Source organism: Chionomys nivalis, chromosome 20, assembly GCF_950005125.1.
Source record: "Chionomys nivalis chromosome 20, mChiNiv1.1, whole genome shotgun sequence".
Taxonomy (NCBI): Eukaryota; Metazoa; Chordata; class Mammalia; order Rodentia; family Cricetidae; genus Chionomys; species Chionomys nivalis.
Genome location: NC_080105.1, coordinates 44,746,356 through 44,766,503, shown reverse-complemented (window position 1 = coordinate 44,766,503; position 20,148 = coordinate 44,746,356). Strand labels below are relative to the sequence as shown.

Genomic DNA, 20,148 nt, shown 5'->3' with positions numbered 1-20,148 from the left:
GAGCTACTTTGTAAGTCTCCTTCAGAAAAACCAACTACAACACAGAGCTGTCAGATCAACCAGTAGGATTTCTTTGCTAGGACAAATTACATCCAGTCAGTACAGCACAAAGTAAACACTTGGCTTTCAGGGCTAGACAGAGCCCAGTTCAAAACCCTTCTTTCAAGAAAATCTACATTTTCTGCTGTGGATTGAGATCCTTGGTAATGCTCACATTTTCTTTCACAATGGTCCCGAGCACTTCTTTGCAAGTGCCTTCTGTCATATCACTTGCTAAGTTTCCTGTATTTTTCCCCAAACACTGGAACATAGGAGATTAATACTCTCTGCAGATAGTCTTTCCTTGTAGAAAGACATGAGACTCTGCGTAAGAATGTCTTCTCTCCTATCTCTCTGTGCCGCTGTACACAATCAAAACACTCTGAAATCTGCTTTTAAGACAGTACTGAAGGGATCGTTTTTCATTGTTGACTTGAATAGCAGCTGCCAATAGTGTTCAACAAAACATTTAAAAATGATAGAACTGGAAGCCAGATGATTAGTGTATTTTCAAGGCAATTGTTTTTGATTTCATTTATCCCAAAAAAGAAAGCGAAGGGGAGGGGGAGAAAAACCCATCCTGTCCCCCAAACAAAACAAAAACAGATCACCAACAATGCTCACTGAGCTGAGAGAAACTGCACAGAAATTGTGCAGAGGACAAAGTATAGCAAAGTTATGTGCGGTTAAAGAATCCCAGAAATGTTTTCATTCTGGTCCCCATTATAATTACATTCCTAGCAGATGGAGAGAATACAAATCATAGCCTAGAAGGAGATAGACATTGACTTTTGGAAGACTCATAGTGTGTTGCAAAGACAGTTGTTTTTGTCTCAGGGACATGACAACCTGACTTTGGGCTTTATCGGTTCTAAATAAATAAATAAATGCCACCATAAAGCTTATCAAAGTTTTTCAATACAGAGTCAGTTAAGACAAAGGGAAATTAGAATAAAGAAGCATCAGGTCCCACGACCTGCTGAGAACAGGACTATTTAGTTATCTCCCAAGTAGGGCAAGATAAGGTAGATGGCAACTGCAGTGGATTCTCAATTATGGTCATCTTGAATCTTGGGAAGGAAGCATGAAAGAATGTGTCATTTGGGGATGCTAGCATTATGGATAGATGTTTTTCTTTAAACCAAGGTCAGTGGGTGCTGCTGACGGCCCCTCCCTTCTCTCATGCAGAAGTTGTGTGACATTCTGCATGATGGATCACTCCAGTACCTGGTTAGAAATCAAAGTGATCCTCCTAAACACAGGCCTCATCTCTTTAGAGCTCAGGACACAGACCTAACTCATGCTGTTTCAAAACAACCTGTCATGCAGCTCTTGCTATCTTGACAGGCAGATATTTTTTGAACCTCTCTCTTAGGCTTGTAGTTCCTTGGAAATTCCATATCCCAGAAAAAAAAATACAGGATGCCATCTTGGAATGTGTGCCAATTGTAATACATCAATTCCAAGACTGTCAATTTGCAGTCAGAAAATTGCTTCCCATGCTTCGGGCTGGAAGATGACAGGGAGACTTAGTGGTTGAAGAAGAGACCACATCTCAGGACTAGCATGGTTTTCTGTTTCTACAACATCTCTCTGAGATAACCCGAGAGAGAAACAGGGGCGGGGGTGTCCCATTATTTCCTAACCACTAATCCCTACTGAATACCCTTTCTCTGCTATCTATACCAAATTTGTCCGTACACACAATGATCCACATCAGGTCCAAGTAGGCTGACCACAAATCCAACCCAAAATGCTTTGATCTAATAATGTCTGGAACAAATACAGCTTAGCCATTAAGCCCGGCATAATACTCACTCATACAATCTGAGGGACTTAGTAATAGCACAGGCAGAGATTAGTGGGTAAGGGTGGTGGAAAGAAAGGAAGATCAGAGTGGAAAGTAATTTGGGGTTAGAAAAATGAAGTAGAAATGAAGACTTGGTGGCAAGCCTCCAGCAATTGGGAAAATGAAACTGTTTCTCAGCCGTCTAAGACCTTCCTTATAATAGGCTCAATTACAGAAGGAAAATATTTATACATGTTCACAACCTTCATGGATTCCATTCCACACTAGTAGTAAAGTGTGTTGGATTCCTTGCATTCCAGTGCCCTTTCGCTCGGGTCAGTGCTGTTGCATTCTGGGAAGTCTGCAGGTACCTGACCTACCTCCCGACCTCCACCCCCTGACCCCTATCCCCGGTCCTATTCTGTTCAGGGTATTCCTTCTGTGTCCTTGGTTCTGGAATTATTGTTGAAGAGCCTACAAGTGGATGGTTTTTTTCATCCATCTTTCTCCCCCCCCCCCCCCCCCCCCAGTATTTAAGCCTTAAATGTAATAGAGACTTGGGATTTAGTGACTTGTAACAGACACAGTGCAAAGAAGCCCTGACAACCTATAAAGATTAATATATATATACATGGCTAGAAAGATTTGTCTTAACAATACTCTGAAACTCAATCTGGAAGAGAAATTTTGAATCTGACTCCTGGAAAACAAAGACATTTAGGTCTTTAATATCACCGGCACTATGTTGATTCAAGAATCTTCTATCAGGAAATCTGTTGACTGTGCCAAACAGAGGGGGAAAATTGGGGCCTGGAGAGATGTTCCTGTCACTTTGGATGTTTGACTGTATTAAAACTGTATAGGGAGGAGTGGCTCCCAAAAGTAAGACTCATGAGACTTAAATGGGAAAATGGAGACTTATATCCAGTTTTGGATTTCTGCATTTTATAAGTTAGAAATATTGGTGGCCCAGCTTTCTCTGTCATGGAATGTCTGTGTTTTCTCTTTGCTATCTGGTTGGTTCCCATTCTCAATAACTATTTTTCAGTGTAACAAGTGTGTTTGAGTGAGTGTGTATGTGTGAAGTATGAGTGGGTGTATATGAATATGTGTACTACAAGAATGGAAAGGTTAAAAATCCCCACATGCCTCTGCACCTATGTTGAAATACAGGGGTGAAAATGTTCTGTAACTGCAGATCAGCATAGGTCTCCCAGAAACTATTCCAGGGTTAAGAAAATGTCCTGTCATTTGAAGCAAGGGTGACCTGCTTATGACAATGAAGAGATGTCTCAGACTTCAATGTCAAGATCATAAAATTTGTAGGTATCTTCTTATGATAAGCATAACTGAATCACCCTAAGATGTTAAAAATATCTTTATTGAGAAACACACACAATATATATATATATATATACATACATATATATATATATATATATATATATATATATATAGAGAGAGAGAGAGAGAGAGAGAGAGGGAGAGAGAGAGAGAGAGAGAGAGAGAGAGAGTCCAGGGAGATTGCCTCTTGCCTTTGCTTTTCTCATCTTTCTCATTGCATTTGGCACCAAGCACTTCACATATGAAGGGGAACATCTTTGTTCTCAGTCACAGCTATCACTCAAAATCATCACCCTGAGACGGTATGCTTTTTCGCTGCTGACTGTGATTAAGACAAGGTCTCACAATGATTGATTTTAATAAAAACAACACACAATCCTTACTCTTAAGCGGTTCGATTTTTCCATCTTAGACCTATACTGAGCAATTCAAACGGAGGAAGGAAGCGGCACATGATCCGAGAGGCAGGAACTTTTTCTCCCACTTGCAAGGCACCTGTGAATTTAGGTCAGTACCTTCCACTCAAACCGTTATATGGCTCAGAGTTTGGAGGTGCGATCCATACAGGAAGGCCTCTCCCAGGTGTACTGGTCACAGCCAAGCTACGGCTGTAAGAAGTTCCCTTGGCTGGTACCTGGCATGCAGTGAACGGCTTGATCCTCCAGAGGAAAGGAGGGATGTCAAGGACAGAGATCTGCAGACTGAAGGTATTCCCTTTGAAGTGCAGCAGCTTGGGTTCTTCCAGGAGCTGGCCTCCTTGGTGCCTTTCATCGGAAACCACTTCCTGTGGGAGCAGGAAAGAAAAGGAAGAACCACGCTGAAGCATACAGCTTCTTGTACACTACTGAGCACACTTGTGACACACGCACTTCCATTGCCAGAGAGAACCCCACACGGGATTGGAAGCTGCTGGAAAATAGGCATTTGGTCATCAAGAGTCAACCGTTCTTTTTTGCTTAGGTTATGCACGCCTGTTTAGATTTATTTTCCGTGGTGTGGGTATGCATGTGGGGAGGTGCAATTTGCAAGAATCATTTCTATCATTTCATCCTGTGAGTTCCTGAGATTGAACTCAGGTCATCAGGCGTGGTGGCAAGTGCCTCTACCTGCTGAGCCATCTTGCTGGTCCTTGTTGAATTGTTGTTGTTTTTAAATAATGGGCCTCGTCAGGACATTTTCTACATGTACACCCTTGACTTTAACCATAACAACCCCATTCCCCTGCTTTCCCTCCTCCCTTCAAAGGTCCCCTCTTCCCACAAGGGCCCTTTTGCTACTTTTATAGCTTATTTCTTTAAATCTAGAAACTGTGTGAGAATTCATGGTTTTTCAGAGTCTTTATTATTTCACTAACGGGATACTCATTAGTTTCATCCATTTCTTGTAAATGAAATTTCATTAATCATTAGGGCTGAATACGCCTCCTCTGTGTATATATGCCACATTTGCTTCATCTATTCAGCCACTGATTACTGTCTAGGCTGATTCTCTAAGTTGGTTATTGTGAACCGTGTTTGCACTGAACAAGGCCATGTAGGTATCTTTGTGTTATGCTGGCTTCGATTTCTTCATGAGTGCTACTCTTGAATCAAACAGTGTATTTTTAATTTTTTGAGGAACCTCCACACTGATTTTCATAATGGCTGTATTAACTTACGTTTCCTCCAGCAGTGTGTAGCAGGGTGCCCTCTGCCTTCATCCACTTGAACCAGCATGTGGTATTTATTTTCTTGATGGTATTCCTTCTGACCGCTTTTAAACTAACGGGAACTTTCCTTAAACTAAAGCTCTTTGCCCCAGCACTGATACCAATACGACTGAGTTTCTAGGAGTATATGGATTTCATTTGAATGTGACATGACCCAGGCAGCAGCAGCACACACAGGGATGTACCTTCACAATACAGGCAGACAAAGTGCTCTCTGTTCTACTGAAATTCTTCACTAAGACAGGCATTATCTAACATTCATTTTTGGCTCAAAATAAATGTTGTAGAGTATGTGTTTATTTGCAGCAGCGTTCATAAGAGTTTTTAAGCCAAAAGGCCAGAAAAAAAAATAAAACAAGTTCTTTATCAAGTTAGCCTGACTTCAGAAACAAGAAATCAAATTTCCAAGGTAAACACTCCTGTATGTTTCACTGAGAGATCGCTATAATTACACTCATGACAAACAAAGCCCACACAGGTTCTACTGAGCAAACACTTAATTGCTTCTGAATTTGTTGTGACCAGAATTACATTGATAGGGCAAGTGGAACAGCTAGATAAATATGTCTTCTGAAAAATATTAAATTACTGCAGAAGTCAGGCTTTCAGTGACTAGAGATGGGAGCCTTCCCCAGGTCCATCTGTAAATCACCCTTGACTTACAGTCTTGTAGAGCTCGGAGAAAAGCCAGGCCACACAGCCTTTGTGCATTATAATCTCCAAGATGCTACAATCAGTTGGAAGAAGAGAAGTAAGCTGATGGATAAGCACAACTCGCCTTTCAGTTATTAAAGGCTAAAAGCAGCCCCGTGGTGTGTCTATCTTCTGCCTTGAGGTTTTGAAGGTTCTAGGAATTTGAGGTATCAGAAGTTCACATATTAGGCAATGATTCTAATACAGATTTACATCCTTGTCTTTAAAAATGTTTTATTTTGAAATAGGGTATTACTAAGTTTTACAGGCTTACCTGAATTCATAATTCTTTTGTCTCAACCTCCCATGTGGTTATACATGTGATCTGCATGCTTGACTATAGAATGACAATTATAAAAATGTTTCTAAGTAGTTTGCTGGCTATTATTTTTGTCAGTTTGGCATAAGCTAGGGTCACCTGGAAGAGGGACCCTCAATTGAGAAAATTACCTAATCACATCGACGGGTAAGGAAGATTGTTGGACATTTTCTTAATTAATGATTGATATGGAAGTGTCCATTACACTGTGGGCAATACTGTCGCTGGGTATGTGGTCCTGGGGTACATAAAAAAGAAAATTAAGCTATTCATGGGGACCAGGTCAGTAAGCAACATTCCTTTGGGACTCAACTTCAGTTTCTGACTCCAGGCTCCTGCTTAAGCTTGATGACTTCTGTTCATGATTGACTGTCAGTGAGACAACTGAAAAAAATTAATGAAATTTATGCCATTGCAATGCTGAAATGGGCAGCTCGTTCATGGTTAAATTGATGAAGATGACTGACCAGGTCTCTTCCTCAAATGGGCACCAGATCTCATTACAGATGGTTGTGAGCCACCATGTGGTTGCTGGGAATTGAACTCAAGACCTTTGGAAGAACAGGTAGTGCTCTTAACTGCTGAGCCATCTCTCCAGCACAGCCATTTTCTCTCTGAATAGCTTTTGGTTATGATGTTGTTTTTCATCAGAGAAATAGAGAGCAAACTAAGTCAAGTAGGTTGTGGAGAGGTTGTTCCTGTAGTAAGGCATGCTCTGCAGCCCTTGCTTGAGGGAAGAGCGTTCTTGGGGCTTATACACTAGTGGCAGGCACACTTGCTACGAACATGATGTTCTCCTTCTTTACTGTCCAACACAGTACTCCAACCACAAACCACTTGAAATGTGGCAGTTGTGACTGCAACACTCGATTTTTAATGAATATAAATACACACACACACACGTGTGTGTGTGCAATTATGTTTTGTCTTTTAGGTTATTGATTTACAAAAACCAGCTATGTGATTTTAACATTATTGCCTAGTCTTCGGCACAATATTAAACAGTTATATCAATTCTGAACCAAGGTAATTATTACATGAAAAGACCCAATCATGAACTAATCACAATATTTCATATTCAAAAATGTATAGAGTCAAAGAAATAAACTCCCAAGTACAAAGAACTTTACAATAGGAGATTTTGACCTTGTCAGAGAATTGCAATCCTGTGTGGAGTGCACTGTGATATTCTTAAGAGCTCAATAGCTGTGGGGTTTTGCTGTTGCTGTTGATTCATTTTTTGATATGGTTTTGATATTTAGCCCAGGATGACTTTGAACTAAGGATTCTCCTGTCTCAGCCTATAGAGTGATGATGGGTACTATAAACGTAAATCACTGAAACCAAGTACATCTGGATTGGTGAAGCAGTCATGCACACACCTCTGCTGAACTCACTTTGGATTGTCTACATGGACAATGTGGCCTCCCAGTCACTCCCATTTGCCTCCTGTTAAATCTTCCCTCCTGTTGAAACAATTCTGTTACTGAAACAAGGAGGCCTGGTTGTGTGTATATAAAATGCACCTGAAGTGCTCTGGACGGTGGTTTTACTGGGCCTTCAACTTCTTCATTTCATACTCAGGCCTGCAAACCTTGCAGCTCTTAAAGCTGCAGCCAGGAGAAACCTGCGCATTGTGGCTCACTGAGCTCTTTATGTTGATTTAATGAGACAGGCAGCAATATTCAGGTATGCTTCAGGGATGCTAACAGAGGCAGGCTGAATTTACATATTGATGAGACAAAACTGTTTGAACTTACACACACATACACACATATACACATTGTGTTGCTGGGATGGTTTCTTTTAAATGCTTTACATGAACAATATTTCCCCAGGTTGCATTATTGATAAACATAAGAACTACATCTGGAGGAAATCCTCCGAAATTAGGTTCTAAATCCACATTAATGCCAAATAAGTAATGAGTACCAAGAGGTACTGAATAGAAGTGCCGAGTGCCATGAAGGGGAAAAATGAGTTGTTTCATTTTTTTTCTTTACATCCTGAGATGAAGATATAAGATCTTAATTCTTTGCTTTCCTAACGCTAAAATTTATGACCTTGTGTGTGTGTGTGTGTTTGTATGTGCATGTTGTGCATGTCACTGTGTCATAAAATACAGTAACAAAATTAAAGGTTACTGCCTTGAAAACGTACCTTGAATCCTCAGTCTTGAGGCAGAGCCTCAGCAAGGAGGCACAAAATGGCTGGTTCTGCCATTGCAGAGGAGGCCTGGAGAGGATGGACCCCCTGTGGCCTTTCTCAGCTCACCCCTCTCTCACCTCTAGGTGGCTGACATTTTCTATTGGTTAGCAGCATACCCAAGCTGATCTAACGCTCTATGAAATCCATTGTAGATGTCTTTATTAGAACTGATCTTAAAGCATTTAAGCCTACATTAAACACACATCTTAGGCAGCGAGAGGACTGTTTTGTTTGTGTTATTTGAAGACATTACTTTTTCCACCCAGTGTAGCCCTGCAATCAGGATGAAGGAAGGCCGACAGGTGGGGACAGTGTCTATTTACTCGACTTCCTCAAGTGGAATATTCTTTGATGGAACAACTGAACAGCTTGGCCATAATTCAGGTGTTATCAGACAGGAAGAGTTGGTCTGGAGGCTCACCTTCTTGCAAAGTCTTCTAGCATTTAAGTGTTTTATGGGACAGAACATCCCAGCGAGATATGAATGAGAAAGAAGACACGTAACCATGCCCTAGAAGCAGCCTTCCTTCTTGGTAGAGAGCCAAGCTCTAGCTGAGCGCATATTTGTTATCATTTCTTTGAGATACAATAAATACAACAGTTGTCACAAGCGTGTCCTAACTATGGTAAACATTTCATTATAGTGATAGTTGAAGAAAATTCTAAGATGGGCAATATCTGCCAAAATGCTCACTGAAAAAAAAAATTCTATACTAATTTTGATAAACATAAACTCTATTAAAAGTGCCAAAAATATACATGGGAGAAAAGACAGTCTTTCAACCACTGTTGTTGAGAAACTCAGATAGTTACATGAAGAGTGAAACTATCCCTATCCCTTACCCTGTGAAATAAAGAGCCTTGGGATGGGCAGGTTGGCCTAGTGAGTAAAGGTGTTTACCATCAAGCCTGATGATGTGAATTTGATCCCCAGGACCCATATGGTGGAAGAAGAGAACCAACTGCCACAACGAGTCCTTTGATGTCCACACACGTACTGTGGCACGCAGATGTCAAAGTCAACCTAACCCCCACCACCACTGCTACTAAATAAACAATGTGATGAAATACCAACTCTGAATGGATTAAAGACTAAGACTTAACACTTAGAAACTGTTACAAGGAAGAGTAGAGAAAACGCTTTAGAACACAGAGATAAACAAAGATTTCCTGAACAGGACTCTAGCCACTCAGGAAGCAATGCTAACAATTGCCAACTGAGGTATCATGGAAATAAAAGCCTTCTGCATGGTTGAAGGGAAGAGTTCATTGGATGAAGAGACAGTCTACAGAATGTGAGAAAATCTTTACCAGTTATATGTTTGACAGAAGATTAATATCTAGTCAAAAAACTCAAAAGAAAAAAATTTAAGCAAGGAGAAAATAAATCAAACAATCAATCAATAAATGGGCTAAAGAACTGAACAAATTGTTCTTAAAAAAGAAAGTCGAAATAGCCCATAAACATCACAACAAGTTCAACCTCACTAGCCATCTAGAAAGGAAAGTTTAAAACAGGTTGAGATCCCATATCACCCCAGTCAGAATGACAGTCATTAAAAAAATAAACAACAAGAAATTCTGCAAATGTGTGGACAAAGAGAAATCTTACATTCTGTTGGTAGGAATGGAAACGAGTCCAGCCACAGTCAGAATCAGTATAGAGATTTCTCAAAAATACCTAACAGTAGCTCTGTCATATGACCCACCTGTGCTACTTTTGGGTATTTACTCAATGGGTTTCGAGTCAACATATCCCAGTGATACTTATACATCAATGTTTGCTGCAGCACTATTCACAATATTGAACTACAGGAGCAACTTAGGTGTCAAATACAGAGGAATGATGAAGAAAATTGTATGCAAACACAATGAACCCTTTTTTAGCTGTAAGGAACAAAGTGATGTTGTTTACAAAAAATGATACAACTGGAAAATATTTTAAGTGAATCAAATACTCTAGAAAGACAAGTACAATATGCTGTTTCATTTGTGGGTTCTAAATTGCTTTTGTTGGGATATTTTTATCACAGCTACAGAAAATAAACTGAGGGTCTAATAGAAGTAGGTGGAGTTGTGAGATTGGGAACATCAGGGGACTCTGTGGATTCGTGATGTGTTCAATATACAGTATATATTTGTATGAACATGCCCTCGTGTGAAACAGTTCTATGTACAATGAATATATGCAATGAAAATCATAAATTTTTAATCATAAACAGTTAATGTAATTATCATGAATACATGAATATGTGAATATTTTCCATCACTGTATATATTTATATAACAGCTTTTACTACATACTTAAAGTCAGGAACTAAACTGGTAATTAGCAAAATCCAGAATGTTATTGTTTTATTTTTACTTTCCTGGCTTATTAATAGTCTTGGAATGGTACAAATGAAGTATTTTTCTGTGTATGTGGAGGGATTACTGTGAGGGTGACAGAAAGAAAGCCAACAATGTACACAGTATTTTTAGCTCATACTACTTTAGCTGATAATAGCCATGAAGTGTTTTAGAGGCTCAAACGGTGAATTGTTGAAGCTTTCTTAAAATGGAACAGTTTTAATGGGTTAGTAAGTATTAATGAATATCACATATAAAACCATGAAAATACAACCCAGATGATTTTAGATATTAAAGTGATAGCAATGATTCTATGTGGAAAGTTCTGAACATATCATGTAGCAAGGTGAGAAACAGAACAGGAGTAAATACCTGAAAAAGAAAGGAAGGAAGGAAAGAGGGAGGGAAGGAAGAAAAGAAAGAAAAAAGACAAAACTAGACGGTATATTCTGGATGAAGAAGTCTCTTCAGATAGGCTTTAAGTTATGCTTTAATCTCTCCTTAATTCAAAACAGTTATGTATCCCAGGTTGAGGATTTCTCAGAAACCCAGAAAGGACAGGTGGCCTCTGCTGCTCATGACAGCTATCACAAACACCTTCCACTAACAAGTGCCACCAACTACTACTTGAAAACCTTCTTTATCTCAGGTAACTAGCGAGATGGAGGACCACTAGGGTAAAAAGATTCAATGAGCGAGGTTCAAAGGTATATCTACTGGAAAACATATCTCTAAAGTGAATCTAAAGTTTTACTGACATCGGCATACTCCTGAATAATGCAGGAGGACACCTGGATTCCACAGGGAGAGAAGAGCATTTTCCCTAGCACTAAGAAGGGAGGATGAGCAGCAGGAATAGATAGTCAAGTACAAGGTGGGCTCCTTAGCATGTTTTTAGGACTTCCCTTGTAATGCACATCTGTCCAAACAGTTGAGTTACTGTAAAATCTGGTTGCATCAAAGGAAATGAAAACAAAGTGTTAAAAAATATTCAGGATAAGCTCTCTAGGAAAATGTCTGTCTTACTAGTGCACACATAAGCAGTGAGAATACTCTTCCACGGAATGTCCAAGATGGTTGACCGCTGACTTTGATGGCAATGAATGAAGGCAATCCACAGTAGATTATCCACAAGAGACTGGAGCTTCATCTTTAGCACCTAGATGAGTTACTGAATATCATCTAGTTGGAATTATTTGTGCATTTAGACAACTGTTTAGTGTTATGTAGTAATCCCCACGTGTACTTCTCTAGTTAGTCATCCATTCTTTGTTTTTGAACCCCAAATGTATTTTCTCTTATAAATCATTCTCCTTTGAGGGACAGGAGGGAGGGTAATTGAAGAATATAAAATAACAATTATAGGATGTGTATTAATGCTTCACTGGAACTCTACACAAAATTACACACATATTAAAACAAAAGCCCCTTTGAGGAGTTAAAATTAAGCACGACCTTCAAAATGACTTGCATTCCTTAAAAGACAGAGAAGAAGGTTTGGGGATGCAGTTTGTCATGGTGTCACCTCCTGGCTTATGTTCAGGATTCAGGTCCCTGCATCTCCTCTATTGGTAAACATGAGTTTTCCAGCTCAATGTCTTAGAACCTAGTTACTGAGAAAACACTCTGCATAATGGACTTAATGACCCGATCCAGGACTGGAATCGTAGGGATCTGGAATGAGGTGTGTCAGAAGAGCTATGCTATTTATATATGAGCAAAGCTTCCTCAGAGTGTCCTGCATTATCCTTGCTGCTATTAATAAACCATACTCTTCAGGAGTATCTAATTTAAGATGAATCGTACATGATTAAAAGCATCAAAAAATGGAAAAGGACATTGAACTACCTCTGCCCTAATAGCCCATTATTAGACTGTGTCCAGGGTAGTCTTTAACTGCCTGGTGATAGATAGGCATGATTCATCATTGTTGTTTCCTTTCCATCCTTCAGTAGACTCAGGCAATTTTCTTACTGCTTTCCCCATACCAACCAATTCTCTGCTCTGTGCTTTGTGCCATATCCTTTCTTGACCAGGCATCTCTGTCTTTTGCTCTTAAATATTATCCATAAAGATTTGCAAAATGGTCTGAAAAAGTCTTCTCCAACATTTGTATCACATTTACTTTTTTCCTGAATTATGATTGTACTTTTAGATAGTTTCAAAATTTAGTAGACAGTGTTTTCAGTGTTTTTGAATTTAATCTGTGCCCCTTCCTGAGGGCCAATTGTCTCATCTCCTCTGCATAGGACACACAGTAACATAGCTCTTGTTCAAAGTGTGTGGGTTTTTCTCCAAAGTTTGCACTGAAGAACCCACTAGTGGTGTTTAGGAAGCTGGTATGTCTTGAATGACAAATGTGCCCCATAGGCTCATGTATTGGAACACTTTTCCCCAATTGGCGGCACTGTTTGGGGAAGATATGGAACCAAAGTTGGGTTTGCTAAAACAGCTATATCACTATGAGCAGGCTTTGGGGGCTGATAGCCTTGCCTCATTTCTCACTCCCACTTTCTTCTTCCTGGATGTAGATGGAAATACAATCAGCCAGCTTCCTGCTTCTGCTGCCATAACATTACAGACTCTTTCCCTTTGGAACCATAAGCCAAAAAATCCTCCTTTTACCATAAGTTCCTTTTGGTCATGGTAATTTACCACAACAACATAAAAGAAACTAATACAGACAGTCATAATCCTCAAAGCACACACACAAAACTGTAACAACAACAACAACAACAACAACAAAAAAAACTGACCTGAAATGCACAAGGAGTATTGTCCACGCAGTAAACTCTCAGGTTGTAATCCAAGGAGTTACAGGACATGCAGCCAAACACGGCCACCTTGAGCTGCTTTACGGCACAGTCTGTGATTGGCTCTCCTGTGAGGGCGTATGTTCCAAAGCTATCAAGTAGCACATGGCAGGCAAAAGGATCCAAAAGGCAGTAGCAGGATGTCGATTCATCCTCCACTGACATCACTTCCTGTTAGAGAGAAAGATGTGTTGAATTCTTTCAGTTTGGAAATACCACAGGACCCAACAGTTTACAGAGATATAAATAAGCTTTTCCCGAATATTTTATTGCCTTAAATATCAATGTTAAATTGTTGTTTTCTATTAAAATAACTGCCGAAGGCAAGAATGCATGAAATGGTTGTGTACAGTGTCATGTCCATTTTAATAGGAACAATAACAAAACATTGGTTTGGAATTTCTATTTCTAGTTAATTGTTCAATAGCAGCTTTTAAAAAGTTGAGCCTTAACCTTAATAAGCAAACTTACATTACTATTACTTTTTTTTCAAAGATCTATTTCTGAAAACCTTCTAAAATACCCTTAAGTTGATGTTTATTTTCACGCCAACACTTTATCCTCTTTCATTTCCCTGCAATCTTTCACAGAGGACCATTAAATAAATGACTTGGATAAGATGTACTAGAATATTTCACCCTCTCTGATAAGAACTTAGGCATGTGTAACCAGTTTGGTGGAGCATAAATATAACACCATCTGGATGGAGAAGATTGTGAGGAAAAGCTGAGAAATAAAGTGGTAAAAATCAAGGCAAAACAAAACACAAGGGGAAGGAGACTACAACATGACCCCTCTACAAACTGTAGAGCCCCAAATGTTCTTCAGCCACAGCACCAGGACCCAATACATAACAGAATACATTACAGAACACAGAAAATGGACTATCTCAAGACATAGCTGGGTCCAGCATATGTAATCTATTATAGCCACTGTATGTTTTCTCCTAGAGACTATGACTTTCTTTTACTTCTTTTGCCTGAAGTACCTCCTTGGAGGCAAGATTCCAGGACTGGCAAATGCAGGTCACTGTGATTTCACCTGGTTTCATGCAAACTGTCTTAAGATAGATATAAAGGATTCCCTATTGGACAGGCAAATCAGTGATTTAACTTAAAGTAGTAATTCAGCTTCCATCTTCCTTGGCGGTGACTGTTTCTTTGACTGTGAGCCTCCTTACATCTACTGATTTCCACAGGCAATCAGTAGTGATCATCCTCTATGTATTTGCTAATGCCATAAACATATATTAGGCAACTGGTGTTTTCCAAGATACTTTAAAGTTTAGCTTGTCTTTTTGAGCTACATCCTTATTGGCACAGAGTAATGTCATCTCAGAAAAAGGATACGGCCGAGGAGGAAGTCTGGAAACTCGTCAAGTAGGTACATGGTATATGCATTTCTACAGGTAATTACAACAGAATTCTCAAACCAAACAATAACTGTGGATTATAGCTCGTCTCTCTTTTTCATTATTACATGAAAAGTCTAGCTAGCAAACACCTAGAGGACTGTATTAATTGCACACCACAACTGCTTGGCAACTATCAAACGCTCACTATTTCACAGCTGATCCAATGAAATAAGAATGGTGAAGATAAAATCTAAACCATCCATAGAACCCAAATTCCATTAAAAAATACAAAACCCACGCAGCATCTCACCTCCCACTTCCCCTGCTGTGTCCTCTTCTTCAAGTGGATGTTCCAGTGCTCTGAACTGACGTCTGCACAGTGTGGAATGGTCAGCGCGAAGGGAGTTGTGACGAGCATATCCGGAGGCCCACAGGTGACTTCAGGACTCAGGAGTACCTCAGATCCATCTGACTGCAGGCTTCAGAGAGGAGAAAGAATAAGATAGAGTAGCATGTAAAAGATGAGGGACTGTGAATGAGAACTCAGTTACAGATGGGGAGATTCTACAAGCAGAGTGAGATCCCTCTGTAGAATGACCAGGAGGACAGGAAATAGCCTGAGACTGCCCAGGCATCCCGACTCACTTATGGTTAGATCTCAACTGATTTCTTCAACAAATCAACAAAGTGACAAGTAGTCCTTTGCAAATAAAGGAAGGGAGCAAAGAACCCTAAAAGGCATTTGCAGAGCCAATACTAGCTAACAAATTATCATTCTCATTAACATACTCCTCAATTATCCTTATCATTAGCATATTCCTATGGGTGATAAATCCCAAGAATTGTACAGATCTTACTTACTTGTTTGTCTTATCACCAGATCCCTTTCTCAAAAAATAACATATTCAATAATATTTTAGTGCTCATAAATGAGGAAACAAGCTATTATGCATCAAAACACTACCTTGAGTATATACAAATTAGACACAATGATTCTGGTTTACAAACATTTATTTTACAATGTACAAACATATCAGTTTTATAATATTTTCATACTGATCGCTCAGTGGAAAGCTATAAGTATATATAATCATGTACACGATATCTAATTTTCAATTCTATTTTCAATCCTAATTTAAAGTCGTTTCACCCAAATCTAGAGTTCAGGTTTTCCTTTTGTGAATTACTTACAATGAAACGCTAGTGGAGAACAGACAAAGCCACGTGAAAGTTCAGTAAAGGAGTCAGATCTCACTGACTCCCTCTGTTTCGTTACCTAGTTCCCTTCACACCACCCACATTGGGAATGGAATACTGGGCCCTTTAGCCTTCCTCCACCCCTCAGCTTTACTCAGTTCTCCCCAGAAAGAGCAAAAAATAACATAACAGGAAGCCCACGTCACTTCTCCCAACTCTCTCACTTGTGTTGTTGCTGTTCACTTAGAACTGATATAATGATACAGCCAATAACGTCATTGTGGACTCACAGGTGAGCAATGCATGTTGAGATATAGGTCAGACAGGTACTACCAAAGCTTCTATTCTCTCCATTCAGAAAGACATCTAAATGTGTCATCCTGGATCCCCAGAGAAAGCCCTGGAAGCGTAAAGTTAAAATTTGGTTCTCAGAGATAAAATTGGTTCATGGTCTTGTGGAAGCAAATCATCCTTTAGGAGATCACCTAGCTATTAATTTCTGAATCCCTTTTGTTCCCATTTGCTGACCTGCCTCAAATTCTTCATTGCCTGTAGTTTTCCATTGCACTAACCCCAGGTCACATAACAGAGCAGGATTCCTTACATCCACATCCGCTATATCCAAGACAGAGCTGAACATGATCATTTGGTCACCTTCCCTCCTCAAGAAGCCCTAATAATGCTTTTAAAAAGATTATTATTCCAAAATGTCCAAATAGGACAGCTCTTTCTCTACAAATAGAGCATATGTTAAACCGAGAGACCTCCTGCCTTTATATTGGAGCAGCAAGGGAGATTACAAAGGTGCACCAATGCAGTAACACGCTTTGGAAAGCCTAGAACAATATACTCAAGGCTTGAAAATCATGTGAAACTCAAGCGTGTGCTCTCAGCACACAGTGGTGCCCTGTGTGTGAATGGCTGCCAATGGCTATTAGAGAGGGTTAAGCACTTCCTTATAATTGCCATCTACGTTCATCATGGACAGGAAAAGCAGGGATGCTTTTGAGTGACCGACGACAATCTCTCCTAAAAGAACGATTTAATTGCTTTCAGAGAATCATCCCCCTCATTGAACATATTGTTCAAACATATGGGAACTGGGGGAATTATTTAATGCCAAATGAACTGAAATCAGCTAATTAGAGGAACCCGGACACTCACTGTGAATAGCAAGACTCCTCTCAGTCTTAATGGAACCAGGACCAGCACTCGCAGCCGCAGTACGCTCAGTATTCATTCGAGTGCTGGGACTTTGCATTTAACGGGCCTTGGACGGCACCATAAGTGTAAAGCCAATAAATCAAAGTTTATATGTAATCCTCCTTTTCTGAAAACAGTGCCTGTAGATAATGGTATCTCCCTGGTGGTGGAACAAAACTTAATCTCTCCTTTTTTCTTTCCATCGGTAATAATAATTTGCCCTTTTCTGTCACTGTCTATCCTTGGCAATCAGGGAGACTTACAAATATTAATTAAAACCTTCGGCACACCTGAGAAGGCATGCAATTGTTGTATAAGGTCACAGAAATGTCAGTCAAAGGGATGCAGATGAACCGCCCTAAATCTCTGACTCATTGCTCCTGTGGTCTGTGAGCCGAATGTTTCTTTCTTCTCTATTGCTATCAAGAGATTGCTGGCCAAATTTCTGGCTTTTGTGACATCCCCAGGAAAGATGGACACGGAGACAGAGAGAATGATCCAAGTTGAGTCACAGATAATGATTCAGGACATTTAAGGACAGGATTAGGGACAGAAGCCTTTAATTGAATGTGGACAGATAGGATGCTGTAGAAGGAAAGCTTGGATGGCATTTGCATTTTCTCACATTATATAATGTATGACAAGGCAGGACTCATGTCCTTGCTAGGAGAAAAGGCAACACATTTTTTTTTCTAGAATTGCTGTAAGCTAATAATAACTGCAACTAATAACGGCCGTGACTTGAGAACCATAATATGAACTAGTTCATCACATCACACACCCTATTCTGCTTTCTGGATTGAAAAACCTTGCTGCCTGGGACCTTTGTTACATAACGTGCACATTGTTCTCCATCTATATATATACACAAATGTACATTTATAGACACATGCATATATGCATATAATTTAGATCTTCTTTATGTAAAGATAATTTGAGATCCAAGTCTAATCTCTAGAGGAACTTGGTTAGCTGAGGTAACACATTTATTTAGTAACTTATCAATGTGTCAATCAATACAAGCTTTAATAAAAGGCTCACAGCCTCAGGAATGTACGTCACCAGCAGTTAAAGAACTCTGGCCACAAGGCTGGTCTTCTTGCTCTGTCTTTGCCTTCCAGTCTACTCTCAACTCAGTCACATGCCAGTTTGCTCTCACCTCAAGGAATTGGGACTATTTTTGCTGCTCTGCAGTGCTAGGCATTGCCTGAAAGACATGTCCTCCAGACAGCCATCGGACTCCCCGTCCCGTTCAGGTCTTTGTAGAAAAGGCATCCACTAATGAGGTGCTCCTTCCCCGTGCTGTGGGAACTGGAAAATGCCCTACCCCAAGGGCTGGCTGCAGCTTTCCTTTTGCTCAGTGCCTTCTCGTGGACTGTCCCTTTTGGTCATTTGTTCTTGTGTCACCCTGAGCTAAGACATACTTACTCTCCATGAGGCTAGAGATTTAAAATAATGTTTTGTTCATTATGGTATTCTTAGTGTCCAACCGGACTGATTGTAAACCCTCAAAACTTTGCTCAAAAGAACACAGAAGTCAGCTTGAAGGGGCTACCAATGTTCAAAACTGAAACATTTTGAGACTCAAGGTAAGTAAAAGTACATAGGACAAGGACACGCCAAGCTACATAAGAATGTATAGGAACTACTGATATAGACTAATGAACAAGAAGGAAAAGTTAGGAACAATGAAAGACTAAGGGATAAAGGTAGGAAACCATCACTTAGCCATTAGCTAGAGTAATTCTTGATCTGCCCGAGATTTAGAAATAATATAAACCTCCTGGAGGGATGTGTGTGAAGTTCTGAAGAACACATAGATCCAAAGCACTTACCATGAGGTACTGCTAATTACAAAATGCAAGTATTATGTTACATGGGTGATTTGCCATGTACAACTTGACACAGATTGTCAACCTTTTTTTTTTTTTGGTTTTTCGAGACAGGGTTTCTCTGTGGTTTTGGAGCCTGTCCTGGAACTAGCTCTTGTAGACCAGGCTGGTCTCGAACTCACAGAGATGCGCCTGCCTCTGCCTCCCGAGTGCTGGGATTAAAGGCGTGCGCCACCACCGCCCGGCCAGATTGTCAACCTTAATGTTGCCAGTAGTAAAAGGAACAGACAGGACACATCCTGAGATGGTGCACAGTGCAGAGAGCTTGCCATCCCTTCTTGACCATTTCCAAAGTGCACAACTTATATCTCAGCACCGAGAAACATGAGAAGGGGCCCGTTTACTGGAAAATGTACAACATAGTCATTCTGCAGGTTTATTTTCACTGACATGAGACTCAAAGACAAAATAAATCCAGCTTCACGTAGACTAAAGACACATGGCAATCAAATACAAGGAACTATCTTGGGTTCTCATTTGCCACGACTAGCCTTATTCTGATAAAAGATGAAATAAATATAAGGTTTGTTCAGTAGGTCATAGTATTTTATCAGTGCTAATTGTCTGACCCTGATAAACATGCTGTGGTCACAAAACATAACTCCAGCTTTGGAGTTAAATATGCTGACATATTTGGGATAAAGGGGCATCTTGTTCACAAAGATTATAACCTTTTCTTTGTGTGTACATGCATGTATTTTACTCACTGTATAGACATACAGGGAGAGAATACAGCAAAGGTAATATACATTGGCCTTTACAGTCTCCAATTTTCATTATTCAAATTTTTAAGATGTTGAAATTGAATGATTGAATGGAAATAGGATACTCAGGAGAATTATTTTTTTCAGAATTCTGTTGCATGAAACATGAACTGCAGGTAGTGTTGTCTGCCCGATGGAGACACATTCCCTTCACCTATCTGTGCACCACTGCTAATGTTGACCTTGACAGAGATGGGTTAGGTGCTAAGATACTGTGGCTTTTTTTTAACCCAACAGTTGCTGATCTGATATTAAACTTGTAAAGGGTCATTTTATTCAAACCCAAACAGCCAGTTTCAAATTCAGAGATGAGGTTTTCTTGGTTGTCCTGCTGTGCTTGGTAATCACCATTCACTTCCTTCCTCCTTATGGCCTAGACTATAGGTGAATAGAGGTTTGATCACCTTTACCCACAGTATCATTCTGGGATCCAGACAGGAGAGTGATGATAGTTTTGCTATGTCAGAACTTTGGTC

The 20,148-nt window shown here is 39.9% G+C and overlaps 1 protein-coding gene across 5 annotated transcripts in view; it reads right to left on the bottom strand.

Annotated features, from left to right (window-relative positions):
- The window catches only part of Unc5d (unc-5 netrin receptor D), a 522,183-nt gene that overhangs the window by 27,988 nt on the left and 474,047 nt on the right, over positions 1-20,148 (bottom strand). For all 5 annotated transcript variants that reach the window (XM_057752764.1, XM_057752765.1, XM_057752766.1 and 2 more), the window contains 3 exons: positions 14,927-15,095; positions 13,206-13,433; positions 3,807-3,956 (listed from right to left, as the gene is read on the bottom strand). In XM_057752764.1, coding sequence (XP_057608747.1) covers positions 3,807-3,956; positions 13,206-13,433; positions 14,927-15,095 — 547 coding nt within the window. The remainder of the gene's footprint in view (positions 1-3,806; positions 3,957-13,205; positions 13,434-14,926; positions 15,096-20,148) is intronic.